General features: G+C 33.2%; 4 protein-coding genes across 7 annotated transcripts; 1 reads left to right on the forward strand and 3 right to left on the reverse strand.

Moving 5' to 3' along the window:
• Positions 1 to 6,564: 6,564 nt before the first annotated feature.
• On the reverse strand, positions 6,565 to 9,252 carry LOC110422131 (binding partner of ACD11 1-like). Of its 2 annotated transcripts, XM_021435920.2 has the most exons (5): positions 9,162 to 9,252; positions 8,695 to 8,761; positions 8,490 to 8,568; positions 7,614 to 7,706; positions 6,565 to 7,117 (listed from the first exon to the last, which is right to left on the reverse strand). In XM_021435920.2, the coding sequence occupies exons 1-5, from the start codon at positions 9,235 to 9,237 to the stop codon at positions 6,767 to 6,769; spliced, it is 666 nt and encodes a 221-aa protein (XP_021291595.1). In that variant the 5' UTR covers positions 9,238 to 9,252; the 3' UTR covers positions 6,565 to 6,766. The 2 variants fall into 2 exon arrangements, with proteins under 2 accessions (XP_021291595.1, XP_021291604.1); XM_021435929.2 differs by lacking the exon at positions 9,162 to 9,252 and having other exon boundaries at positions 6,567 to 7,117; positions 8,695 to 8,854.
• An 832-nt stretch (positions 9,253 to 10,084) lies between these two features.
• Positions 10,085 to 13,930, forward strand: LOC110417642 (putative protein S-acyltransferase 7). 3 transcript variants are annotated; one of them, XR_002445339.1, is made up of 7 exons: positions 10,086 to 10,356; positions 10,478 to 10,655; positions 10,764 to 10,946; positions 11,058 to 11,366; positions 12,254 to 12,487; positions 12,566 to 13,240; positions 13,610 to 13,930. XR_002445339.1 is itself a non-coding variant. In XM_089783708.1 (6 exons), exons 2-6 carry the CDS (start codon positions 10,551 to 10,553, stop codon positions 13,004 to 13,006), a joined length of 1,272 nt encoding a protein of 423 aa, XP_089639834.1. In that variant the 5' UTR covers positions 10,085 to 10,356; positions 10,462 to 10,550; the 3' UTR covers positions 13,007 to 13,496. The 3 variants fall into 3 exon arrangements, 2 of the variants coding, with proteins under 2 accessions (XP_089639834.1, XP_021285770.1); XM_089783708.1 differs by lacking the exon at positions 13,610 to 13,930 and having other exon boundaries at positions 10,085 to 10,356; positions 10,462 to 10,655; positions 12,566 to 13,496; XM_021430095.1 differs by lacking the exon at positions 13,610 to 13,930 and having other exon boundaries at positions 12,566 to 13,496.
• A 94-nt stretch (positions 13,931 to 14,024) lies between these two features.
• LOC149527780 (uncharacterized) lies at positions 14,025 to 14,926 on the reverse strand. Its single transcript, XM_089783712.1, has one exon. The coding sequence runs from the start codon at positions 14,923 to 14,925 to the stop codon at positions 14,065 to 14,067; it is 861 nt and encodes a 286-aa protein (XP_089639838.1). The 5' UTR covers position 14,926; the 3' UTR covers positions 14,025 to 14,064.
• Positions 14,927 to 14,990: 64 nt separating this feature from the next.
• On the reverse strand, positions 14,991 to 16,052 carry LOC110417654 (zinc finger protein GAI-ASSOCIATED FACTOR 1-like). The gene is made up of 2 exons (XM_021430111.2): positions 15,890 to 16,052; positions 14,991 to 15,391 (listed from the first exon to the last, which is right to left on the reverse strand). The coding sequence occupies exons 1-2, from the start codon at positions 16,050 to 16,052 to the stop codon at positions 14,991 to 14,993; spliced, it is 564 nt and encodes a 187-aa protein (XP_021285786.2).
• Between the last annotated feature and the right edge of the window lie 11,576 nt (positions 16,053 to 27,628).

Genomic DNA, 27,628 nt, shown 5'->3' on the forward strand with positions numbered 1-27,628 from the left:
AGTTGCGTTATGACTTTCTGCTGCCTCGCACAATCGTTTCTATGTTCTTTGCAAGCTTGCTGCAATCCCAGTTTTTGCCTTACCTTTTGCCACTTTTTTTCCCATTTCTTCTAGCACCATTTTTTTTCTTTTTGATTTGAGTGTTTACTATAAGGTCGTCTTCTTCATCACAATTGAATTCTTCAGCATCAAATTCAACACTGTCTTGTAACGAAGTTAGATTTGTAGATCTGACATTATCTTCAATTAGTACACCCATTATTGATGTCCATGCATTTTGACTAGTGGTTACTGTATCCCTAAATATAAATTTCAATTCATCAACATGTTCCAACCCTTGATATCGAAATCTGGCATATTTTGGAGTGACCTGCACAAACATCAAAGAGAAAGAAACTTTTAAACGAGGTACATATGTAAAATAATTTATAGTAGATGAAACATATAAAATTTAAAATACTTACTTTTATTTTGGCTTCCCACCATGTGGCATCAGCTTCAATGGTTTCGGTCTCATGGTTCCAACCCAAACCTATTCTTTTACCTTTTAATTTTTTCCATAAAGTCCACTCATTCCTTAGACTATCCAGTCTATTTTTCATTTGCTTTGGGTATAGTTTTTATTAGCAGAGTATTAAATTCTTGTACTACAACTTCCATTTTTTAGTTCTAAATGAAATTCTGAGTTTTCCACACTTACGAATCTCATCCATACAAACTTGAAGTAAGATTTTAGTAGTGACCAAATCCCACTTTGCATTATGTTTTGGTTTATCTGAAATTTCAAAATTAAGTGGAGGCATTTTTTGACTAGCCATAAATTGTAACACGACATATAAAACAATAAATATTGTGTCATCACTCAAACAATAAGATACCTAAATTTATTAGTGAAGAAAAACAATTACCAAATAAAAATATGCTAATTATATAAGAGTAACAATCTATATAATATATAGTCCAAGCAATGGAAAAGTTGAATATTTAGAACTCTATCATTTATAGAGCCTCACAGCTTTGTTCAGGGAATCATACCTTTAAGTTTCCATCCTTGGAAGACTTAATTTCACGTAGCTGTCTAGCTTGGTAGTTTTTTCTCATGGAGTTTAAGTACCCTACAATTACAAAGAGTAAAAGAATCGTGTTCCGATGACAAAGGGTGTTGGGCTAATGACCTTAATACTACCATACAACAATTGTACTCCGAAAAGGTATGAATTAATTCATGGTGCTTTGGACCAAATTAACCATATTTGTGGAATCTATCCCATTAACCTTAATCAAACTATTTTCAGATACTAGACTGAGAATTGTTAGAAGCCATCTTTTAACACAATAAGAGCCACTAGGTTCACCTTTCCAAATGAGTTTGTCATCAAACTCTCACCCTAGAACTTGGTCTTTGACTCTGTTGTATAGTGTAGCTTCCTGAGCTTTCAAGAGTTGCTCTTTGCTATCATAAGTCTTTGTCTTCCCTTGACTAAAGACTTTTTGCAGATGCGTGAATATTTTGGCTTACGAATATACATTTCTTACCTTTCAAAAAAGATATTTCTTTCACAAGAATTAAATAGTTTAAGAAGAAAATTTATTCTATACACACTTAGTTGAAAATAATAGATATTGTCATTTATTTCATAATTTTAATTGAAATTAAGTCTAAATTATATAGTACAAAGTTTTATAATTGTTAAATTTTCTGTAAAATCAAAATGTGGATTTATATTATTTTTTTTGTATCTTTACCAAAATTAGGTTAGTTAATTTGGTTTGATAAAGAAATATTTTAATCAATAATATGATCTCTTAAAGTGTATTAGACTTTAATTCTGTTTGAGAAAACAACTGGTTTGTCAAAAACACAAAAGAAAAAAGTACTATTATCATACCTATTTGACATGAACAAATCATTAACACGAACAAACCTATTTGATTTATTTCAATCATAATAAATAAATATTACATACATCAAAAAATTAAAAATAAATAAATATAAGATAATTGACATATCAAACAATAAATTGAGAAATATCAAATAATAAAGAGAGTTTTCAAAACTCAGAAGAATAAAAAATAATAAAAAATAAAATAAAAAATAAAAAAATAATACCTTAATGTAGTTTTGATTTTTTATTTTTATTCCTTTTAATTTTTGTAAGAATAAAAAAACTTCTGATTTGAAGAAAAGGAGAGAGGAGAGGGAGATTGATAGGGAGAAAGGGAAGAGTATTTTTTTGAGAGAGAGAATTTTTTTGGAAAAAAATAACTCTCCTAATAAGCTGGCGTGTTTTTCTTATAAAAAAAAGAAGAGAAAACTCCTAATTGGAGCTTTATTTAAAGCTTTTTTTAAGATTTTATTTTTTTAAAAAAAGTTACTTTTTTTTAAGAGTTTTATACGAAATTCTGTTTGGCCAGCCCAAACGAGTACTAAGCCTTAATCATTAATCATGTAAGTGGATGCTAGTGTAACAAGAAGAGAAATAGAAGGTAGGGGTGTGGATACCTAAGTTGCATTTAGTACTTTATAATGCAATGTGATTGAAAATTAGGATTACATTATATAAGTTAGATTCTCTCTATCGTGAATGTGAAATTTTATTTTTTGATTCAATAACAATAATTGTTATCTAATATAAAAGTCAAAATCTTCACAAGAAAATTATAGATCAATATACACATACCTTAAAACAATTCAAATCTCTCAACTCCAAAAGGAATTAGATTTAGATCAAAATGCAAGTACCTCAAAAGCAATTCAAGTGCTTTGTCTCCAAAGAGATTCATGCGTGTTTGTTTTCTAAGGCATTTTGTTTTTGAAAAACTATTACTCATTAATCTTAATGACCAACAAATCAACAATCCTCACTTGTATAGATCTATTAGACACTAGAGGTGGAGGGAGGGCCTCGAAGTTTCAAAACTTTAAAAAATTTTCCTTGTTTTATTTTAAATATTTATAATTTTACTCTTGATTTTTTAAAAAATTTTATAATTTTGCTTTTTCAAATATTGAATTTTTTATTTTTATCCCCTCAAACTTCCTAACTCCACCTTATTAGACTCAATTTATAGTCTAACAAGACTTATCTATAAAATTCACAAGAAAAATATGCGTGAAACCTTAGGATTATATTAAAATGTTAGTATAGTTTTTTTGGTAATGTCACTAAATAATTTATGATCATATTATATACATATATATATCATAAATAAATAAAATATTTATTAAAATATAATATATATATATATATATAATCAATAATAGACATAGTAATTTATTTATTTAATAAATAAATAATAAAATTAATTTTTAAAGGCATATATGTGTACCAATATAGACCAACCGTATTCACATTAAATAAAAGAAAAGCAAGATGTCAAGCTACGTCATGTGCAAACGCCCATCTTATTATGTTGTTGGAATTATGGTGCCTTAGGCATTCAGCCTTTTATCCTCTAAAGATGTTGAAAAAAATAATAAGACAAAATTTGAGCCAAATCGAAAAGATAAAAGGGGCAGTGAGAGCAACAGCAAATCAGTTCAAAGGAATGACGTTGCATTGAATTGTAGTGGCAATGCAATGGGATGATAAAGAAGAGAGGAGTTGGCATTGCGTTGGCCTCTGCCGTTTCGGCTTGATCACAGCTCAACCTTATCCTGATTGATTTTCAAAAATCCCAACGCAAGACGCTTCAAGTTTAGGAGGCTCCAATTCTAGAACATTTATGAGCCCCAATAATTCTTTTGTTCGTTTTGCTTTTCATCAATCTCGAACTCTGCTTTTTGTTTGACTAATTTAATGAAAACTCATATTCTCACTAGAAATTATGTAAACTGTTTTAAAGGTGAGTAAATGGGTAGATTGATGATCTAATCCGTCATATCAAAAAATTAAATGAATAAAATATTTTTAAAAGATTAATCAAAACAAACCAAACATAAAAAAAAAAAAAGGATCAAACATACTAAACATATAATTGATTTGGTCAGTTTGATTTTAGATTAATGAATTAACATTTTATCATCTTTTTTATAAATTATAATATTAAAATTTATAAATTTCATCTATAAATATTCAATATACAAATTGACTATAAATTAAAGAGTTCCTTTAAAAAATACTCCTCGTATATAAGATGTTTTTGAAAATAATATTTTTTATAATTTTAACTATTTTAAGTCAAGAGAAATTAATTTTAGATACAATTACTTTTAATAAAACCAACCTATATGTTTAGATCCGCACATCAAATTGACTCATATTCTTTGAGCTTTTCTTGTCAGATAATTCATTTTTAGAATATTCCTTCCCAAAAAAAAAACCTTTAAGCATTTTGGAATGGTTTTTTATACATAAAAAAAATTGAGCATTTTGAGCATTGTTAAGCATTTTGGAGTGATTTTTGATACATGAAGAAGAATTTTTGAGTATTTTGAACATTTTTTATCAAGTAGGTATATTCATTGACTATCTTGTTAAATGGAATATAGTGTATTGTTTGAAATTGTTGATTTTGTTAAATGAAATTCAGTAGTTTTAGTGATTTTAAGCATTACATAATCCTTTTTGTGTATTGCATGATTAGTTTTTATGTATTATGTAACTGATTTTTAAGTATTGCATAGTTAATTTTTAGGTATTACGTAATTAGTTGATACAGCATTGTATGACTAATTGATAGACAGTATGTTAGTAAAGCATTGCGTGACTAGTTAGCAAGGCATTACATGACTATTTTTTATGCATTATGTGACTTAGACATTGTCTAAAAATCAACACATAATGCCTAAAACCATTCAAGCAATACCTAAAAACTAAAGATGCAATAATTAAGTCATATAATGCCTAAAAATCAGTTTCGTAATACCTAAAAATTAGTAACACAATGCCTAAAAATAAAAAATGCAATGCTTAAAAATCAGTCTCATAATACCTACAACTAATAATACAATAACTAAAAATCAGTAATGTAATACTTAATAATTAATTGATTTGTTTGCTCACAACCAGGTTTAAATTACCAAAGTTATACAATCTTCTAATTAATTTCAATCTCTCAACTTTAGGGTTCTATAAATAAACTAATAAACTAGAGAACCTAAAATACATACTTTGATATCATCTTTACTCATTGGGATGACAAGATAGACAATATTTGACAAGAGAAAGAAATCGAGATTTAATTTTGAAATTTTTATCTGGATGGCGAGATAGAGAAAATCGAAACTATTTTAATTTATTTGAAATTGTTTAAAAGGCATTGTTCTCAGGTTATGTCAAAAATTAACTAAAAATAATTAAAATTATAATGAAAGATATTTTTGATTGAGCTTCTGATGAGGGTTATTTATCATAATTTCTTCTAAATTAAATATATGTATATATAATATATATTACTTTATTATATATGTAAAATTAATGACATAACTTATATGTTATAATATTTTAATTTTTATATCAAATTTTTTATAAATAATAACTAATAATAAATAATATGCTACAAAAATTAAGACGCTAACTAATAAAATTATTAAATGTAATCATATAAATAAAGTTTATTATGAGTTACAGTAATGTTTATATTTAAATTAAATATGTGCATATAGATAATATATTATTTTATTATGTACATATGAAATTAATGATTAAGTGTAATTATGTAAATAAAGTTTATTATAAGTTATAGTAATGCTTATATATAAATTAAATATATATAAATTTATACAATTATTTATATATTCATAACATTTTATATGAAACATTACTAAGATGTAATAATTAGAACATATTAATATGTAGGATATATACTATCATATATTATAATATTAACATATAAATTATATCATTTAAAATATATAAGTTGTAATTTTATATTAACACAGATTTATAAATAAAAAAATAAATAAAATTAAAATTAAATTATTATCATTATGATTCGTATACATACACATAATAAATTATATATTTTAAGTATATTGTTAATTAAATTTACTATCAATTCTTCTTCATATATATAAAAAAATTATATATATTCGTATATATAAAAAATTAATTTAGTTTTTTGAGAGGATTGATCTAAAAATTTTAATACCGAGAATCAATCAAAAAATCAATTAAATCAAATATTTTGGATCAATTGATCTAATAGATCAGTTAAACTGAATAGTTTTATCTAAATCATAATTGATTTGGATAGATAATTGATCTAATTTGATTTTACTCACTCGTAAGAATATCAGTGTTTACCGACCCATTTCTCTAGTTGTTCCTGAATTGATCTGTTTTATTCTGATCGTGTTAGGAATTAGGCTACTAAATGGAATTTTTCCCCCAAGTACCAAACGACAATATTTCAATCTAATAGCGATGAACGAGGAAGAATCAACAAGTTATGAAAAGGAACAGATATCAAGTCCATATTTGTTGCAATTCTGCGAAATAAGCTTTGAATGCTTCCGGCAATCCGGAAAAGAGATTAAAAACAAGAGGAAAAATCATTTTAAGTGGTAGCCAAGGAGATTATTTATGATTAGCAGCTAGGGAAAATGGAATTCACAGATGTCAATTAACTATTAGCCATAACTGGGTCCTTTATCAGTAGCAACTATCGGCCACAGGGAAGAAAGCTCCTTATGAAGAACCATTTGCAAATTGCAATTGCATTAGTATTTCGACAACATAGATCTCTGTAGACAGTATGGGAGATTTGTTTATCATATACCCCTTTTTAATGCCAATATAACCTCCAACTAAAAGAGGCAGGCTCATATGTGCTTCCTAGATTTGGGATTACAACCCTTCCTAGTGCCAAGCTCTGAGACATACTTGGAGGCTTTATCAAGCACACCAGACATCCAAGTAGCACCCTTCGCAATATAATCAGTGTTCAAGATCCTGGTCGCCACGTCTCTTGCTGCCTCCTCAGCTGCAGAAACTGCCTGATCGGCTGCATAAACAGCTGATCTTGTTTTGTTCATCAGCTCTCTACTTTTCTCTGATAATTTGTACTTCTTTCCAATTTCATCTCTTGTCTGGTTCAACTTTTCAATGCCTTCTGAAGCCATCACCTGGACCACAGCTTGCATTACAGGAATATTTCCTTGGATCCTGTTGTTCTGCACATAATACATGTTCATCATGGCTTTCTAAAGTTAGGAATGTACTCGCAAATAAATTCATGCAACGTTCCCCCCCCACACCCACACACACACATGTTCTGCCTTCTTGAATGCTGTTGTTAAGGGTAGATCTGTCATCAAAGTCCAGAGGATGATCCAAACATGAAAGAATTTGTAGAGAGTCCAGCATGATTAGAGAGAGCCCTCAGAGGCAGGAGATCATCTAACATCTTTATATGACCAAAACCATATACCATGAATTATGACAAAGCTACAGGCACAACATTTCCCAGGAAAACTTGAAAACCAGTTCCAACTTTACTTGCATGTTAAGGCAAGTGTCATATATGACAAAGGTACACACCATGCACACTGCTAAAACATGGGAGCCTGCACACCAAAGCATGAAGACTTGGATGCTTACTGCTTACTTACATTAGGCAATTTATGCATACACATACATACAGGGACAGAGAGAAAAAGAAAGACAAACCTCAGTAACATTAGGCAGTTGATGTGGGAGTGGAGGATTTGCGAAATCCTTCTTTGGCAGAACTCGAATCGGTTGGCCTGCAAAAGTAGCATCCTGCAAACAAGTGGCACAAGCGTCAATAATAAATGCTGAACTTCATAATATGACAGATTTCGTTATATATATATAAAGAGAGAAGGGTGAAAAGCAAAAGCTATGCTGATTTTGGTATGAATGTGGAAAACCATAACTTGGTTAGGAATGGACCAATTGGTGGTCAAAATCTGAAACAAGACACCTCACACAGGCAATATTAAATAACGTAAAAATCAAAAATATAACTTTTGGCCCCAGAGACTTGCAAGAGCCGTACACTCATAAGCACTACTACCTTTGGCATTAGCTATCAAAAGTTCTGGCTTGGAGGAATACTGATCTCTAACAATTAGAATGAATAAATTCATTTTTTTCATAGTCCTTTCCTTACACTTGAACCGTTTCCATTCAAGGTATGTAACTGAGATGGGTAGTGTAGAAACATAAATAATCAAAGTAATATAATGGCATGAATAATTTTACAATTAATGCACAACCATGGACAGATCATATAGATCAGGAAATTATTATTACATTCTGAACGGATTTAACATATATAAAAGAAGCTCCTAAACAAAAATTGGAAAAATATCTAAGTATATATACTATCACATGTAGGATATAAACAATTCAGTATATATCTGGAATTCTGGATTAAGTGATCAACGTAAAGATGACAGAAAGCTAATAATTTCAAAGCATTACTGTTTCAAGGAAACAAACACCGCAGCCACATTGGCTCCACGTCATTAAACACCATATTAAATATCACCTAAATTACTGAAAGCATTTGTTTGTTACATTTAGGAGAAGAGCTGTTTGATAAGCGTATGGCTGCCTAAATGTTACCAGAGCTGACTGCGATCCATCTTTATTCGCACTGGTCACCAAAGAGAGAACCCTAATTAATACTGATTGAAAAGCTATTATAATTGGGAAGGAAAAGAAAGAAAGAAAGGAAAAACAAAGCGATATTGAAGCAACAAGCTTTGCAAGTTACAATTACCCCTGAAGCAGGATTTTCTCGACATGGCCACAGTATGAGAAAAATGCAGTGAGCTCTCCAAGAGTAACTGTAGGAGAAAGGTTGAGAACCACAACAGTTAAATTCGGATTAGCCATTCTCGGTACAGTTTCTCGCTATCCTTCTTGCAATGTTTACCATCTCTTTCTGCCCAACTAAAAGCAAAGACTGTAGAGCAGATAAACATGAATAATTTGTACTAGTGGGAGAATAAAGTATGATATATATGTTTTACACGAATTTATTCCCCTCTCATAAAGCTTGAAAGCTTTCACAATCTCTGCACTGCGTAGGATAAATATCTATAAGATTCTACTCGTAATCATTAAGCTCAATATTTCAATTAAAAACAATAAACATAGAGTTTATTTTCATTTGGAGGAACGGTGAAGGAAAACAAATCGTTTTTTGTGTGATTAATGATCATGGTTATGGATATGGATGCGTACAAGCACAGCAAAAGCATCGCTGGACGGACTGGCCTTTGGACCCCCGCCATTTGTAGGCGCAAGCCTGCTGCAACATGGGGCTGGCCTTCTCAGTTATGCGTCTATTACTGAGATCTATGAGCACTTAACCACGGAGTCAAATTTTTTTTTTAATTTATATATTTTTTTCTTAGCTAATAACAGATAATACTTCCTCCTCTGAATTTTGATTATTAGGTCCAGAAAAGGGTATTATCAGAGGGAAATGAAAGGAAAGAGCCAAAACCAAACAGAAGAAAGAAAAAGGGTGGAAGGAAGTGTCATTATCAGAGGCAAAGATTCCGCAAGACACGTTGGGAGTTGCAAATGCGTCCTTTTGTCCTTGTCATCCAACTGCTTTTTGACTGTCCTTTTCTACGCTAATGCCAAGAATTGAGAGTATTTTCATCAAAAATCACAAAATCAATTTGTTTATGCTTCCATCCCAACTTGTTATATGGCTATTGCGTAAAACCAACATTGGTTCATTGTTTCTCTTTTGTAATACTAACTAGTATTTGCTTCTTATAAATTATCGATGCAGGTGGAATGACAGATAATTCTTTAATCAAACCAAGTTCGTTGATATGTTCAATGGTCACAAAGCTTGCTTCACTTGTCGTTTTTATAACAATTAATTGATACACCAACTGAGTGAGGAATTATTAAATAATCAAAAAAAGAGAGAAAATTTCCATTTTTCAAATTGGTTAATTAATATAACTATTGTATGCAATAATTACAACTAAAAAAAAAACCATAATATATAATAGACTAGGGAGGTGGGGAGCATGGAAAAACGCGTGAGGATCTCCGGTGAAGACCACGTCCTCCACCGTCTCTCACTGCTAGAAATAATAATAATGGATTAATATATACTAATTAATATGTAAAAAGAGAAGAAAAAGACAGCAAATAATAGTCGTCAAAATCGCGATCCGACTCGTCTGGCGGAAAATCGCCACGCGAGCGAAATGTGCAACCCTCTCTCTCTCTCTCGCTCTCTAACCATCTTTGCTGGCCTGTCGTCCATCTTTCTGGCTTTTGAGCTTTTTGGAGAGAGACTCTAACCTCCCCCGCTGAGCTCCGATCCCTTTTAACATTTTACCCTTCGCCGCTCCCTCTGCAACTCTGGAACCTTGCCTTCCTCTCTTCCTCATTCCCTTCTTATTTCCAGGTAAAGTTCGACAAAAAAAAATCAAATTTCCTCGCTTTTTTTTTTTTTTTTGGTTTCTTCCTCTCCATTCTCCAAAACAAAGGAAAACCCAATAATGTGGAAAAGTGTTATTGGCTTGCAGAGTTGCCGAGGGACATGTTATAACAGTGAAAAGGACAAAGAAAGATAGAGAGATCTGATTGTGGTTTAAAGAGATGTACGAAACTCCGTTGCCTGCTCAGCTTTCTGATTCCAACCGCCGCATCATCGACACCAGTGCCACTACCCTTCGAGTCTATCAAGTTTGGAAAGGAAGCAATGTAATTTACTATCTATTTCCCATTTTTCTTCTTTCCTTTTCTTGCACTTAACAATTAATAACCTCTCTCCGCAATAGCTAACTTTGAGCTGGATTTTTATTTGTTCAGAGATTTTGCCTTGGAGGTAGACTTGTATTTGGTCCAGATGTAAGGTCAATCTTCCTTACAATATCTCTAATTGTGATCCCTGTCATTTTGTTTTGCGCTTTTGTTTCTCAAAGACTCATTCACGAATTGGACCACCATCTTGGCAACCTCATTGTATCTATTCTCATTATCTTCACTGTATATGTAAGTTCTCTTCTTCCATAAATTGAAAAGAAGAAAATTATAATCAAATAATGTCTTTGTTTTTGCGTTGATTCTGTAATTAACATTGTTTTGCCTGCCAAACTAGTTCAGGATCTTATACTTCTGCTCCTCACATCTGGAAGAGATCCTGGCATTATTCCTCGAAACCTGCATCCCCCAGAACTGGAGGAAGATGGTTCCACTATGTCTACGGATTGGCTAGGGAGTCAGAGTGGTGTTGGTGTTCCAAGTTTACCTCCTACAAAAGATGTTGTGGTTAATGGGGTGATTGTCAAGGTTAAATACTGTCAAACGTGTATGTTGTATCGCCCACCCCGCTGCTCACATTGCTCTATATGCAATAACTGTGTGGAGCGCTTCGATCACCATTGTCCATGGGTGGGGCAATGTATCGGGAAGGTATATGCTTCTGTATTTAGGTTTTCAATTTATGAAAAATTTGGGTTAGTTTTATCCTTGTTGAAGTTTCTCTACCAAATAGGAAATGATTACAAGGTGCTTGCAACTGGTTACTGGTTACATATCCTCTGACATAGGGCCGATTGCTTTCATCTTTGAGAACTTGCATTTATCAAAATAATGGCTTAAGGCATGATAAAAGAGATGAACTTAATGATCACTAGTAATTAATTTTAGACCTCTAACTTCTGGCAAGATATATCTATCGTCTTCAAATTCTTCATGCGAGTCAATTGATACCTTGCTTTAGTACTAGTAGTAGAAATTTTTTCATCCAAAATCTCTTTTCTCAAATATCTTTATCCAAGTAATCAAATAATTGGATTCATCATATCGGAGTTCTGCTTAGTGATGGGAATATGCCATCTGTCATTCACAAAATCACAAGTCTTCAGTCTGTGGTCAGCTGGAACGTTGCGTTTGTAGTCAAACATGCTGCTCGTAGAAGTTTCCTATTGTAAACTTCCTGTTCAGGTTTATAAGAATCAATTTAAGGGGAAGGATTTCAGATAGGTTTCTCCACTTATTTATTTATTTATTTTTGTAAAGAAAAGGGGTATAGTTCTTCAAATGAATCCTATAGATTGAAATATCTACAATACTATTGTGCTTGTGAAATGAGTTGGTCCTTTAAATTGTAAACTTTGCCTCACAGTTTGCTTCAAAAAAATTGTCCTGCAAACTGATGCTTCTCTGTTTCATCTGAACTTTTCAGCCTGAACCATGACTTGTGATTATTAAGTGATTTCTTATGTGCTTTGCTGGCTTTAATTGTGGGACACTATTTTTAATCATCAAGGCTAACATGTAAAATTGTTTCATGACAGAGAAATTATAGATTCTTCTTCATGTTCGTGTCTTCCACAACCATACTATGCCTATATGTTTTTGCCTTATGCTGGGTAAACATTAAGAAAATAATGGATGAATATCACTCTAATGTCTGGAGAGCATTCTTGAAGTCTCCTGTCTCAGGGATTCTTATTCTATATACATTTGTGACTGCTTGGTTTGTTGGAGGCCTCACTGTGTTTCATCTCTATTTGATTTTTACCAATCAGGTTCTGGTCTCTTCTTTTCCTTCATTATCTTCCATTATTGTCCTCTCTCTCTCTCTTGCTAATTTTATGTTTTTACAGACAACATATGAAAATTTCCGGTATCGTTATGATTCAAAAATGAATCCTTATAACCGTGGCTGTGTCCGCAATATTTTTGAGATTTTCTTCTCCAAAATTCCCAAGTCCAAAAATAACTTCAGGGCGAAGGTCAAGTTGGATTCATCTGCTCTCTTTGCTGCCTCAATATCCTTGGCACGAACCATGAGCCCAGAGATGCCAAAAACAAGCTTTGACATTGAGATGGGAAAGCGGCAAGCGGTTGCTGCTGAAGATTTTGAAGAAATACAGAGCCAAATTGATAGTGTTGGTGGATTGGAGAGGTGTGGAACGCAACCAAGGCACACAAACCAGGGTGACAAAGCCAACTGGGAGATGTCACCTGATATTCGAATGTTGGCTGCTGAGTTTGGAATGGAACCCAGTTTCAATGATAGACAGAAAGTTCGTAGAGGCCATTGAAGCCGGTTTCACCTAAACTATAGTCAGAAAAGCATGTCAATGATCTTAGAGCCTACTTGAAAATTGCCAACCCTGCTGATTAAAATTGGCAACTGAACAGGTCTGCTAAGACATTAATCCATCAGAAGGTTGTTTTTAGGCTTTATTTGTCTCTGCAAGGAAGGAATGTTCTGGTCTGGCTAACGTATGCAGGGGTTCATGTTGTATATCATACTGCTTTGAGAGATGCTTGGGGTAAGTTTTGTGCTATAATGTGTTCGTTTGTGAGGATCTGGTTGGGTGTTTATAATTAATTGGATATGTGAAGGTTAAATTAAATCATCAATGGTAGAAGGGGTTTTTTCTTTTCTTTTTTTTAAAATTGTAGATAGAGCTTGGGGCATTTTCTGCTGGGTCCTGGAACATTGTGCTATTTTCCGTACTTTTCTTGCACTTTTTAGGCCTGAGCCTACCTTTGCAGAAACTTGCTTTAACTCTCATGTAGGTGATATCAGTAATTGTTTCCAGAGTTTCCTGAAAATGAGTTTTCAGAAAGGATTTATTTGCGGAGTGAAATGGTCATGGATCATGGCAAGGGTGACTGACTTGAATTATGTCTTCCAGGTCCATTCGTTTCCTGTTGGTTGTTTATCTTTGACAAGTACTTTGCAAAGGATGGTGGTTTTTGCTATTGATACTGTTGGCCTGTGTAATTGTCACCTTTTTCATCAGAAATTCTTGTTTACAGTGAGGAATTTGGAGGTGCTGTCGATCAGGACGCAAATAGGAATAAGTTGTTCAAACAAGATAGTGAATTCCAACATCTTTTTTAATGATAAAGTTGTAAATCATGTGATTATGGAGGTATTGCACTGAAAATGATCATCGGTTATAAAGAAATTAGCAGCAACAATACAAATTACATCATTTCACTCGACTGCTAAATCTGATTAGCATGGTTGCTTCTTTCCGATTATGTTAACCAAAAATGAAATGGGAACAGTTCGCTCTTTCTGGCAAAGGCGGTGTAATTATTACAACTTCACTAATAACCTTCAGACTAGAATTAGTTCTGTAGTTCACCAGTTTGAACGCAAATTGTTCAGGCTTTGCTGCGCATTGGAATACTCCAAGTTCATTATGTTACCGTCATAGCTTCTTTTCTTGTCAGTACTCTGATGCCCTGCTGGCTCCACACCTAAGAAATCAACTGTCATTTTTTCACCTCCTCTCATGTACGCTTCTCCCAACAGATTTGTAGCGTTCCCATTCTCTGAGTCCAGAAAATGAGAATCGAACAATGCAGTTGGAGCAACAGTATGGTGACATCTTAAATCCCCTGCCTCCAAGTTTTTGTCATATGTTTCGTCTCCCACGAACAAACTATTGGTGCTTGCCGCATTTGTTGCTATGTTGCTACCTACCATGGAAGAACCTTCCTGGGCAGAGCCAGCTGAGTTCATGCTGCCGGTAGAATATCCGGTAAAACCTCTCAGGAGTATTGGGGCGATTGTATTATCGCTGATCTTAGCACCCATTTCCGCAGCTTTCTGCAACAAGGCTGTGGCAGATGTATAAGCGGACCCAATTGCTAGAGGAGATGCCAATGACGTTCTTGGATTGAAAATTGGATCTAAATTGCTGGATATCATGACTCCAGCTGGGTTCAGAGATAATGGCCTTGGTGAATTGTCCATCTTCTCATTAGAAACCGACAGATTCATCATTGTGTTTGCATTGGAGCATGAATCAGAACTGGGCATTGATGAAGTGAACAGCTCTTGCGCTTGGCTTTGCAAAATCCCCCCACTGGCGGCAAGGTTATGGTTCATCTTGTAATTTTCCTCTGTTAATGCATCACAGAAGGCTCTGTGTGTGACAAAGCTATCCTTCCTGTACAAGACAAGTGGATATTGAATAAAATATATCACCATTGACATGTTGAGAAAAACATGTTAACATAGCTCTTCAATATGCACTGTTACAATGGAACCGCAATAGACCTCTACCTTGAAAAAATTGTGCCACAATCACAACGATATTCTCGGGTGCCACAGATCTTTGTATGTGCCTTCCAGTCTGATTGAACAGCATATCGTTTGGAGCATTTATCACACTTCCATTTCTTTTCTCCATGCTTCCTGCAGAAGTGCTTCTTAATTCCAGTCAAGTCACCTAGAGCCCGGCTTGGATCATGGTGCACACAATTTAGCTCAGGACAGACATAAACCCTTTTCTTAACCGGTGTATTGGTTCTTTGCTTCAGCTTCCAAGGCAAGTTATGTCCTCTCCTATGGAGCTGAAGGTTCTGATCTCTTTGAAATCCTTTATGGCAGACTTCACATATGTACCTGTTGGTTGCCATTAGAGTCTTTGGAGATAATGCAACAACCTCTGCATCTGGATCTGAGAAATTGCCAAAGGAGAAAGTTGGTGAGTTGACAATTAGCTATGCATATGTATATATATATATATATTTGTAATTAATGTGCCTGGAGGAATCTGAATCAACCTTCATGCATCTTATTTAAATATAAATTATTGTGATTACTTGTTGCATCTATTGGGATTAGACATATAAAAGAAAAGGATGCAAAAGAATCCTTTAAGTTTCCAAAAACCAAATGCCAAGTAATGCACAATTGCACATCCAATTAGATGGAAAGAAGATGGTCTTAGCTCTTGATTAGCATTCAGTACCGGAATTCTGCGTTGTGTAAAAATGTAACTAGAGGGTATCATATCGGGTATTAGAAAACATTGACAAATACGAAAAGCATGAAAAATCTTGCCAGCGCTGTTCTCATGCAGTGATGCTCTATGGCTTATGTTTCACGTAAACAATGATCAAAAATTGATTTTGCGACTACGCGTTTAAACAAAGAGATAAGATAGTTTACTTGCCTGGATTCCCTGGAAGATTTCTTTTCTTCTTTGAACTTGTGGTGGTAGGAGTTGAAGCATCACCACCATTTTCAACAGGATTGGGACTCTCGTTAGACGAGTGTGAGATGACAGTGCTTGGAAACTGTTCATCTTCTTCAAAATCCTGAACAAAGTTCGACATGTTTAGCAGGCCTTGATACTGATCAATATTAAGAGGCAGTTGATAATATATGATCAGATAAGGTGGGAGACCTGGCTAGCAGACAAAAGGAAGAAGAAATTCCATACCAACCACGATCAAAGACAATGCTCCATGCATTGAAAATTAAACTGGAATTAGAATTCTTTGATGGCAACATCTTTGTATCCAATAATATTTGTTACGATCATCTATCAATAAAATAGACATTATAAGTTGGGTCTGTTTGTCCTATGTGTGACGAAGTAAGTGAACTTCTTGCAAACGCCCAATGGTTTCTTTAGATTACTGAAGCATTAATAGCTATTGTCTGCATTTCAACCGGAGTTTTTTCGTTTTCGGATGTCTCTTGAAGTCAAAGGATCGAAATCAAAGTCAGTGTGAGCACTTTTTTAATGTGTGGATCTTTAAAAGCTATTTGCCGTTTATGTTTTGACATTAGGAATTAGTTGAGACTGGTAATTAATGTAATGTGACCAAAAGAGTAACCGACAAATCAAAAGGGACAATGTAGACGATGCCAAAGGAGAGATCCGTATGAAGAGACAAGTTATGCCTCCTGTTCAAAATTGTTTAAGATGGTCTGCCTACCTACTTCCACGATCCACCTGGGATACCCATCACTACTTGGCTTTTGTGTTTGTCATTCTTGTTTGTTGCTTTGCTTTAAAATTAGAGTATGCTTAACTTATTTTTTCTAGCATCTTTATCCAAATTCCAGTAGCAGCATGTGCTGTTTTACGTTAGAAAAGAGGCAACCATTTCACAAAATGGAACATCAAATCTTGTTCACGCTTGCATGCTATTAACCCGACTGCACCTGGAAGAGTTATATCAGTAGCTCAGCTGGAGAGATCGGAGCGTGCAACAGAAAAGACTGGATTAAGAAACATAGAGTTATAAATTAATTGGGTTTGGGTTTGGGTTTGGCACCTATTCATCACTGGCCAGTTTTAAGTTATGAACTCCCTTGGTAAGGAGCCAACGTTCTAGGGGAGATCCACATCTTTTTTTCAACTCATGGCAGTCCAGTGCTGATCCTTGGATCGCCAGGCCAAATGCCTAGAGGGGCAGAGCATTTTAAATTGGCTTTTTCATAAAAAAATTTTCGTTAATAACAAAAACTGCCGTACAATGAGTATTTCGTTATTGCAGATTCCTGTGTCAACTGATGACATTGACATCAATCATGCTAATTAGCCTCATCGGCGGAGCCTCAGATGGAGGACCCTTCCAGATTCCAATGACCTTCTAACTTTTGAATCTTGAAAATAACAAAGTATTTGTTTTTATCAAAATTATTGCCAATACCATAAGCATTTCTGGTGACGTGAATCCGACTTGTCTTAAAATAAACAGGCTATGCTAGCGGACAACGGAGTTGAAATCTTCAACCGTGAACCTCAGCAGTTGTGCGTTCAAACTAATATTTACTCTTTAAGAATTTTGTCTTTGGTCATACACCTGTGGCTGTGGACCATTTCGGATTTAACAATGTCATTCTTGTACTTTAAGGAAAGATGCCAGCAGCAAGGTAATTAATTTAATTAATTCAAACGGCTATTGAAGGAGCTCATCAGCCAGCAATATTTCTCAAGTTCGAAAATGCCACAATCACTAATATTACTCTTAAACTGAACTCCTTTTATAAAGGAGAGTGCTCATCTCACTCAACTCCTGCTAACAAAGCAATGCATCCAATTGACAACCACGGACCCTAACCAACAGCTCACCAAAGCCATATGATGCAACAGAAGTCTGCTGCACAACTAGCTAAGCAATTGCAGGCAGCTGCAAGACCATAACCAAAGGCAAGTTAAGACAACAGCAGCTAAGCTACACCTCCATTACAGCTGCAACTGAAGTCTATCCACTCTTCAATTGATCAAACACTTATCCATTCCAATAGCAGAAGATTCAAAGCAAAGTTTATCCATTGACGTTGTTCAAGACTTAAAAACTTTTTAAGTTCAACAGGATTGCACTGATCATCATTGTTTAGTTCATTTCTTTTTTCTTTTGAAGATTAAATATCACTCCAAAGGCAAAAGGAAGATCCCAAAATGACACGGGAGCAAAGCCATGACAAAAAAGAAGTCAAAATGGCTGCTTCAGGCACGTTCTGGTTAACAAAAATCCCAGTTCAAGCACCTTTCATGCTATACAAAAATCAGAAGGCAGACCACACTCCTATACACTTAACACCAAGATCGAATGCAATCAAGAATAAAAAAAACAGCCTAAATCAACAAGAAAATAAAACAAAACACCGCAGTCATGTTTCCTGTTCTTGCAGACCCTTAAAAAAGCTCAGTGCATCTCGACAGCGTACCAACACTACTCAGGCCTGGCCAAATCCAGGCAGAATGAAGACCACCATAAAGGAGAAAACTGTTGATTTTTCTCAGAAAACAAACTCCATAACAGAGTAATTTGAAAATAGGAGAAGACAGTGAATGAAAGAGTCTAATGATTCTCATTTCATTTCAGTATCTATACAACAATTTAAAAATTCAAATTATTAAGTTAAATTTGACCTCGAGAACCAAAAAACTAACGAAGAAATCGGATCAAATTGGCTCAAAACAACCTTGACTTCTTTGCAAGCTTAATGACTAATAACAAAGTCTGTTAAGCTTGAAGATGATCAAAATGACAACTCCACAAAGTGTATAACCACAAAAAACAAACTTAAAAGACTTGACTAAACAACATTACGTAGAAGGAGAAAAATTATGAGCCAATTACATGTCGCTATATGGATTTAATGATGTCATAACTATGTAATTAATTATAAAATGATTAATTTATTAGTTGGATTATTTTAAAGATATATAGTTGAATCAGTTCACCTATTGGTATATATTTATCCATTGACATAATTTGAAAATAATATTTAAATAGGTTCAATTAAAAATTAGTTATTGGTCATCCAATTTGTCTCTAAATAAATCAAGATAATTTAGAGATAATATTCATATTTTTGATCAATTAAAATTTAGTTATTGGTCATCCAATTTATCTTTAAATAAATTAAAATAATTTAGACATAATATTCATATTTTTGACCAATCAAAATTTAATTATTGGTCATTTAATTTATCTCTAATAATTATACTAATTTAGAGACAAAAATTAAATTTAATTATTTAATTTATTTCTAAATAAATTAAGATAATTTAGAAATAATACCTAACTTCAGCCAATCAAAATTCAAGGACTCAAGGTCCGGCCAATCAAAAGACTTTTAATGAGTAATCATAATTTATCTCTAAATAAATTAAAATAATTTAAAGATAATTCAAAGAGATTGCATTCTCATCAAAGTCTCTCGCCTAACATTATAAATAGGGGCTCCTCCAAGTCATTTTCATTCATTCGGAGGCATTCGAATATTGAGAGCATTTTAGAGATCAAGAAGAATAGAAAATTTCTGAAGTGAAGATCAAGCGGCCGCGAATTTCGTGATCAAGATCAAGCGGCAACGAAGTTCGTGATCAAGCGACAACGAAGTTCGTGATCAAGATATCAAGTGTTCGTGATCAAAATTAAGTCGTGAAGACCATTGAAATGAAGATATCAAGTATTCATAATCAAGATTAAGTCCTAAAGACCTTTGAAATGAAGATCAAGCAAGTTCGTGATAAAGACTAAGTCTAAATTTGTGACTGTTAAAGATGAAGTGAAGAAATTAATTAGAGAAAGTTTCAGAGATCATCACTCACATTATAAAATATTTGTATTTGTCTCATAATTTTCAAATTAAGAAATTTCGACTAGAAATTTGTGTGTACACACTAGCTTGAGCGTTTAAGCCATTATAACAAATCAATTAAACAAAATGACAAACAACAATATGTTTTATAGCCTTAGAATTTGGGAAAAAAAATGACAACGTTTTGCCTCATTAGCCTCTTTCTTCAAGTTTTAGTTAACAGCCTCTTTCTTCAGGTTTTAGTTAGCAGTTGCTTCCCTCCAAACTATTTTTTCCTTTTTTAACCAAACTCAGCAACTTCCATCTTGACTTCAAACTAAATTAATGATTATTTCAATGCACCCCTATAATCATTAATCTGATGAATATCCAAACAAGATCTCAAAAATTCAAATCTTGCTTTGCTTAATGCCTTAGTAAACATATCGGCAAGTTGCGAATAAGTAGAGCAATACTTATGTTTTGCCAGCATCTCTCAAAGAGTGATATTTCACTTGAATATGTTTTGTTTGACCATGATGAGTAGGATTTTTAGCTATGGCAATTGTAGACATATTATCCACATTCAACACAATCCTTTTCTCCTAAGTCCAAGGTCCATCAATAATTTCCTCAACCATTTTACATGATCTGCAGTTGCAGTAGTACCTATATACTCAGCTTTTGCTAAAGATTGAGCAACAATCTTCTGTTTCTTTGAATTCCAAGAAAACATTGCACTACTAAAGAAGAAACAAAAACCACTAGTGCTCTTGGAATCATCAATGGAACCAACCCACTAAAACCTTGAAGCTTTCCACTATCTTTCTTCATATATATAAGACCAAAATCAGTAGTGCCTTTTACATACTTGAGAACTCTTTTTGCAGCCTTGAAGTGCATCAAAGAAGGTTTCTGCATAAACCTTAAAAAAAGACTTATAGCATACATAATATCAAGTCTTGTTGCTAATAAATACAACAATGACCTTATAATGCTTCTGTAAATCTGCCTATCTACATCTCCTGAACCATTTTGCTTACTCAACTTATCACCAAAGCAAGAGGATTAGTAACAGGTTTACATTAACTTATACTAAATTTTTTCAACAAATCTTTAGCATACTTTTGCTAATGTAAAACAATCTGGCCTTCACTTTGTTGAACCTCCATACCAAGAAAATAGGTCATTATTGTTGATTTCTCATGTAAGTGCACTTATCGTTAAGAAGTAATATAGTAGAAAGTAGAATTCATTCTCAAGGAGAATTTAATTAACACTTAATGTTAACTTCCAAAATTAACATACCTTAATCTTATTCAAACAACATAATTATTGAAAAGAAAAATTAAAACTAATAACTAAAGTAATCTAAACTCTATCAGCAAAATTACTTTATTAAATTTGAGTGACTACCAAATCTAAGATTCTGATATCCTTCAATATTTCATCTAATTATTATCTTTCTCTCTAAACTTAGTTTAATGGATTAAGTTGCTAACCTTGAGTTTTAAGTCATTTACAAGTCTTTGTCGAGTTTCTTATAAAAATATCTCTCCCTATTAACTCACTATATGTCTATGCAAATTAAATTGAAGAAAGATTCATTAAATTCATGCTTTAGTCCTGGCTACGTATGGCTTATAGGTGTATGTTTACTTTATACGCAAATCAAACCATAAAATCAACTAAGTGTATTCTATCATATGCTATTCTATTCAAGGTTTACCTAAATCTCCTTTATTAAGCTTTAACTTAGGTTTTCAATTCAATCTAATTAGTGATCAGGCAATTAGAAGAATTAAGAATAAAATAGAATAAACAACTTAGATCAACCAAACATAAGTAAGAGGGAAATAATAAATCAAACTATGTATTGAGTTCAATCGTAATCTTAGATAAATAATTTAGTTTCATATCAAGTCTCCAAATCACCATCAAGTTAAGTTTAATCATCAAAACTAAAAACAAGAAAATAAAATAACAACAAAAAGATAAAAAAAATCTAAGAGTTGTAATCTTGATCTCCTAATCTTCTTGAATCCTTCAAATTCTTCTCAGCTTTAATGAAACATTTTCAATTACCTTGTGGCTTGATTCTCAGCTCTTAATCTAGTGTTTTATTATTCTCTCTAAAAGTCTTTCAAAAGGTTATTTTTGTAAGACTTTGAAGTTAGGCTAAGTTGGGTGATGAAAGAAATCAATTCTAACTACGATTTCTTAATTAGACTATGTAAGCCATGGCCTACCTCCACCCAGGCCATGGCCTCAACCATTTAATTAGTAGAAATCGTAATTGCTCTAGTACTGCTACAATGCTTTAAATTCAACAAGATTTTTGGTCACCTTTCATATTGAACTGGGCAAAATAATGCATAAAAGTTGTAGATTTTTCTCTCATCTTTCCAATGGTTAAAGAATCATCTCATTTGAAGTTTTGTAAAAATAGTTATGATCAAAATATCGAGATATATGCAGTGGAAGTCTGCAACTCAAAATTGCTCTCCTTTTTTTATTGAAAGTCTTCTTTCATTAAACATGTACAAAACTATAAATAAATCAATAACAACCTATCTTAATCATACTGACACCAAATTAAGTATAAAATTAACTAAGATTAAATTGACTTACTTAAATTAATTAACTTAAAATAATTTAAATAAAATCTACTAATTTTTATGCATTACTACAACAACGAAACTAAGTTATTATCAAAAGTAAGACCAAAAATTAGTCATCTCAAATGTAGTCATCATTTGAGAGTTAAACTCATTCAAACATTTGGCATTAGGCCTTATAACCAACAAATCATCCACATACAAAGTAACTATCAACTTTACTACTCCATTTGAAACTTTCACATATAATGTTGGTTCTGTAACACTTCTGTTGAACCCTTGGCTTCTGAAATGATCATCAATTCTTTCATACCAGGCCTTAGGACCTTGTTGAGGCCATACAGGGCTTTAACCAGTTTACATACTTTGTTCTCAGCACCCTACTTCACATATCCTTTAGGGTGAGTTATATAAATGGTCTTTTTTAGAATAACAATTAGAAAAGCTAACTTCACATCCAAATGATAGATTTTCCATCCCTCTCTAGTTAATAAAGCTGTTAACAACCTTATAGTATCATGCTTGGCCACTGAAGCAAATGTTTAAAAAAAGTCAATCCCATTTGTTTGAGCCTACCTTTTGGCCACTAACCTTGCTTTGTACTTATTGATTGCACCATCAGGATTCATCTTTGTCTTATATATCCACTTAACATTAATGACACATTGATCATTAGGCCTTTCCACCATCTCTAATGTCTGATTTTTCTAAATCATAGCTATATTAGCATCTACTACTGCTCTCTAGTTAGCATCTAATTAAGCTTTTGCAAATGTTGTAGGATTTGCAATAGCTAGGTTACATCTCTTATAAATGTCTTGCAAAGATCTTGTATCTCTAACTTCTAAGCTTTCATCCTTTATATCAACCTCATCTAATTCCTTACCTTGCACATGCTTATTAGTTCCAAAAATCTCATTTGCAAGACTTGTTACTGCATCTGTCTTTTAATTTCAATTCTGCCTTTCATCAAACTGAACATCCCTACTTATAAAGACCTTCTTTGACTTAATCTTAAATAATCTATACCTTTTTGACACCTCACTATAACCAATCAAAATAGATAACACTAACTTTGAATCAAATTTTGATCTTTTTTCATTTGGTATTTTAGCAAAACACACACCACTAAATGTTTTGAAATGAGAAACATCTGGTTTGTGTTCACACCGCATTTCATAGGAGGTTTTAAGAGTCAATACTCATGTATAGGTCATGTTCAACATATAATTTGCCGTGTTAACAGCTTCTGCTCAAAATACCTTAGCATATCACTTTGAATCAATATACATCTAGCCATGTCAACCAGTGTTCTATTCTTTCTCTCTAATACTCCATTTTGATAAGGAGAGTATGTGACTGTTAATTGATGTTTCACACCTAGCTAAGCCAAAAACTCTCAAATTCATAAGAAGTATACTTTGAGCCATTATCTGTTCTCAGAGTTTTATTTTTTTGTCAGCTTGAGTTTCAGCCAAGGCTTTGAATCTAACAAATTTTCCCAAGGCTTCTAACTTCTAATTCATAAAATACACTAACTGTATCTTGTAAAATCATTAATGAAAATAATATAATACTTGCTTTAACTTAGTGAAGGTGTTTTCATAAGTCTACATAGATCAGTATGCACTAGCTCAAGTTTATACTTAGCACTCCAACTTCTATACTTAAGAAATGGTTTTGTACATTACTTCCCATACTGACCAACTTGACACAACTTGTCAGGTTATTTAATAATAGGCAAACCATCAACAACACTTTCAGCATACATTTTCCTTAGTGAGTTATAATTGACATGACCAAACTTTTTGTGCCAATGGTTTGTGACATCATCTTCACTAACAAATGCTTTATGTTCAGTCTGTATCAAGTTCAAAGGGTAGTAATGGTTTTCCACTTCTACAGTTAACAACTTAACTCCGATAAGGTTAAACACGATACACAACTCTCCCTTAAACAACAATTCAGAATTCTTTTTAGCTAATTGTCCAACACTTAATAAATTTTGATCAACTTTAAGCATTAAGAAAACATCTAAAATATACTTAATACTTAATACAATATTGACTGAAACAACTCCTTTGCCAGCTATATTCAAGAATAAACCATTTTCAATCTTGATTTGAATTGTAAAACTCCTATCAAGATTAGAAAACAACTTTTCACGTGCCGTGAGATGGTTAGAGTAACCACTATCTAGCAACCATACACTGTCTTTATTAGAATCACTCCTTAATTTGGCCATGAACAACACATCCTCAGCTTCTTCTGTTTGCTTAGCCATAGCAGCCTTGTTCTTTGCACCTTTCTTTTTGATTTTGCAAACCTTTTCAACATTACCAATTTGATCACAAGCCTCACATTTTACATTAGGCTTGGACCAGTAATATTTAGTAGTATGATTACTCTTCTTACAATGTGGACAAGGAAGATACTTGTCCTTTGATTTTTCTTGTTTATCATTACTACTTTTACTCCCTTTATACTTCCTAGAGCTCTCACTTTTAGTCCTCAAGCCTTTGGTTTTGGCAACCAAAGCATTTTTTATAGGACTTTCACATCTAAAAGCTTTTCTCTATTCTTAAGCTATCAAGGCACCAATAACCTCATTAGTAGAGATCTTAGTCAAGCCTTTTGAATCTTCTAGAATGGATATTTTAGCTTTAAACCTTTTTGGAACACAAACCAATATTTTGTTTACTACTCTCTTTTCAAATACCTCTTCCCCCAACATTAAAAGTTAAGTCACAAGCCCTAACAACTTATTAGTATAATCTTGTATATTCACCTTTTCTCTCATTCTTAACAATTCAAATTGTCTAGATAGATTTAGTAGTTGCATCACTTTGGTGTAACCACTCCCTTGATACTCTTCCTTTAGGTTGTCCCAAACCTGTTTTGGGTTTTCATAGTTTATGATCTTCGCAAATATAGCCTTAGATACTACTGATTGTCGACATATAAGTGTTTTTTAATGTTTTGCTACTTTTTTAGAATGTTGTTTAAATTGAGCTAGTGTACGGTCGACATGTCTCGGCACTAGAATCTCCCCTATCTCAACCACATCCTAGAGGTCAAATGCCTTCAAGTATGACTTCATCTTTATAGCCTAAAATTGATCGTTGACACCATTAAAAGCAGGTGGAGTTAAAGTACTAAAGCCTATCATTGCCATCTTGTTTGAAGAAAATACTGAACTATAAAAAATTCACAGGTCCTTCAAGAGTAATTGCTCTGATACTATATTGATTTTTCTTAGAAGACCAACTCAATAATAGAGTAATTTGAAAATTGAATAAGATAGTGAATGAAAGAGTCTAATGATTCTTATTTCATATTACTATTTATACAAATATTTGAAAACTCAAATTACTAAACTAGATCTGACCTCGAGAACCAAAAAACTAACAAAGAAGTTGAATCAAATTGGCTAAAAAAAAATCTGACTTCTGTGCAAGCTTAACAACTAGTAACAAAAGTCTGTTAAGCTTGAAGACGATGAAAACAACAACTTTACAAAAAGTACAACCATAAAAAACAAACTTAAAAGACTTGACTAAATGACACTAATGTGAGTGTTAAAGCCCTTACAGCAGATCAACTAAACAAAATGACAAAGAACAAAACGGTTTACAAGCCTAGAATTTAGGAAAAGAAGACCAACAACGTTTTACCTTAGCAACCTTATTCTTCAAGTTTCAGTTAGCCATTGCTTCCTTTTAAACTGTTTTTTCCATTTTTAACCAAACTCAGCAGCTTCTCTCTTGACTTTAAACCAAATTAATGATTATTCAAAAAAAAAAAAACACGCCTAAGGTTCTCAAGGAAAGACTTGTAGGAGATCAGTAACTCTATTTACCCCTTATTTTACAAATCTATAAACCATTTCATTGCGAAATCTAAGAATGTGTTTAACTTGCCATCTACCTGCATTTTTCATTAGATGTCTAATAAGTAAAACATGTTTCTCAATCTCCACGAAGCAATATCTAGCTTAAAAACCTAAGTGACAGCATTTTTAAAGTCACTTTTAATGGTAACACTAAATGAGGCAGTTTGAAAAGAAGAGGCTAAAAGAATCATGGCCTCTAAACTGGCCAAGTCCTTCACAAGATTCACATCACTCCATTCAGTAGCCTTTGAAAAGATCATCTTTATAGCCCTCTACTCATCCCTTAACATGCCACTGATTCTCAACTATCCTAGACACTTACTTACAACCCCATCGATGTTGAATTTTAACCACCCACTAGGTGGACACCCATATGTAACCCTACTAGCACCTGTGACATTCTTACACCTAGCATAGGAATTTGAAAAAGGTTAAGCTATATTTGTAATTGTGGAGTTATCCTTAGGTCACTTAGACTTGACCCATCTAGCCATTCTAATCTTAATCAGCTCAAAGACCTTCAAAACATCCCGTATTTTGCCTTTAAAAATCATTTCATTCCAATTTAGCCAAATGGTTCAAACAATAGTAAAGAAGTACATCTTGCATACCTTTTCTTTTTCATCATGATAAGACATGAATTTCAAGCAACAAAAAAGGCATATGAGTCTTTCGGCATACAACCATAGATACCTTATTTTGCAATCCATAGGCACCATAGCTTCCATGATTCGAAGCAAGTGAATAATAGGTGATTAACTGATTCATTATCTTTGTTACATAGCACACAAACACTACTGCCTCTCTTTGCAATAAATTCCTCTTTGTTAACTCATCTGTAACTGCCCTTCTCTTTTTTATCACTTGCCAAACAAAAACTCCATTTTTGGTGGAGCCAAACGAGCTTATACATGTCTCCACAGATCAACATTCATTTTGTTATTTGTAAGAGCTGACCTATAGAATGAATTAAATGAATAATGGCCTTTAAAATTCCATTTCTAAACAAGTTTATTCCTCGTCCCTCGATCAACATACATGGTTTATAAGCACACCATAAATTGCTCCAAAATCTCCCTTTCCTAATCAAAAACTCGTCTCTTAAGTTCCACATGCCAACGCCACTCACCATTCTCCCATTTCCAAACTTGACAATTGTCTTTGTCCTATTAGTGGCTAATGTAAAGATTTGAGGGAAAAAATCTTAAGATTGACCCCATTGATCCTTTCATCCTCCTAAAATCGTATGTAACACCATTACCCATCGAATAACCAATACCTGTAAACAAAAAAGTAAAGAATCTCCTTGAGGAGTTTGGCGGACTGATAATGTTTTTCCACGTGGAGGATGATC

The sequence above is a fragment of the Theobroma umbraticum genome, unplaced genomic scaffold (assembly GCF_002168275.2).
Source record: "Theobroma umbraticum cultivar Fairchild unplaced genomic scaffold, ASM216827v3 scaffold_30.0, whole genome shotgun sequence".
NCBI lineage: Eukaryota > Viridiplantae > Streptophyta > Magnoliopsida > Malvales > Malvaceae > Theobroma > Theobroma umbraticum.

What these genes read in the sequence shown, in the direction of transcription:
- LOC149527780 (XM_089783712.1), bottom strand. Translation starts at nt 14,925, where the DNA reads ATGTCAATGGTGATATATTTTATTCAATATCCACTTGTCTTGTACAGG.
- LOC110417642 (XM_089783708.1), top strand. Translation starts at nt 10,551, where the DNA reads ATGTACGAAACTCCGTTGCCTGCTCAGCTTTCTGATTCCAACCGCCGC. An exon ending in TGGGGCAATGTATCGGGAAG is followed by an intron (nt 11,367 to 12,253) that starts GTATATGCTTCT and finishes GTTTCATGACAG; the next exon opens with AGAAATTATAGATTCTTCTT. An exon ending in ATTTGATTTTTACCAATCAG is followed by an intron (nt 12,488 to 12,565) that starts GTTCTGGTCTCT and finishes ATGTTTTTACAG; the next exon opens with ACAACATATGAAAATTTCCG.
- LOC110422131 (XM_021435920.2), bottom strand. Translation starts at nt 9,237, where the DNA reads ATGTTGCAGCAGGCTTGCGCCTACAAATGGCGGGGGTCCAAAGGCCAG. An exon ending in GCGATGCTTTTGCTGTGCTT is followed by an intron (nt 8,762 to 9,161) that starts GTACGCATCCAT and finishes TTTCTCCTACAG; the next exon opens with TTACTCTTGGAGAGCTCACT. An exon ending in AAACAGCTCTTCTCCTAAAT is followed by an intron (nt 7,707 to 8,489) that starts GTAACAAACAAA and finishes ACTTGTTTGCAG; the next exon opens with GATGCTACTTTTGCAGGCCA.
- LOC110417654 (XM_021430111.2), bottom strand. Translation starts at nt 16,052, where the DNA reads ATGTCGAACTTTGTTCAGGATTTTGAAGAAGATGAACAGTTTCCAAGC. An exon ending in AAATCTTCCAGGGAATCCAG is followed by an intron (nt 15,392 to 15,889) that starts GCAAGTAAACTA and finishes GCAATTTCTCAG; the next exon opens with ATCCAGATGCAGAGGTTGTT.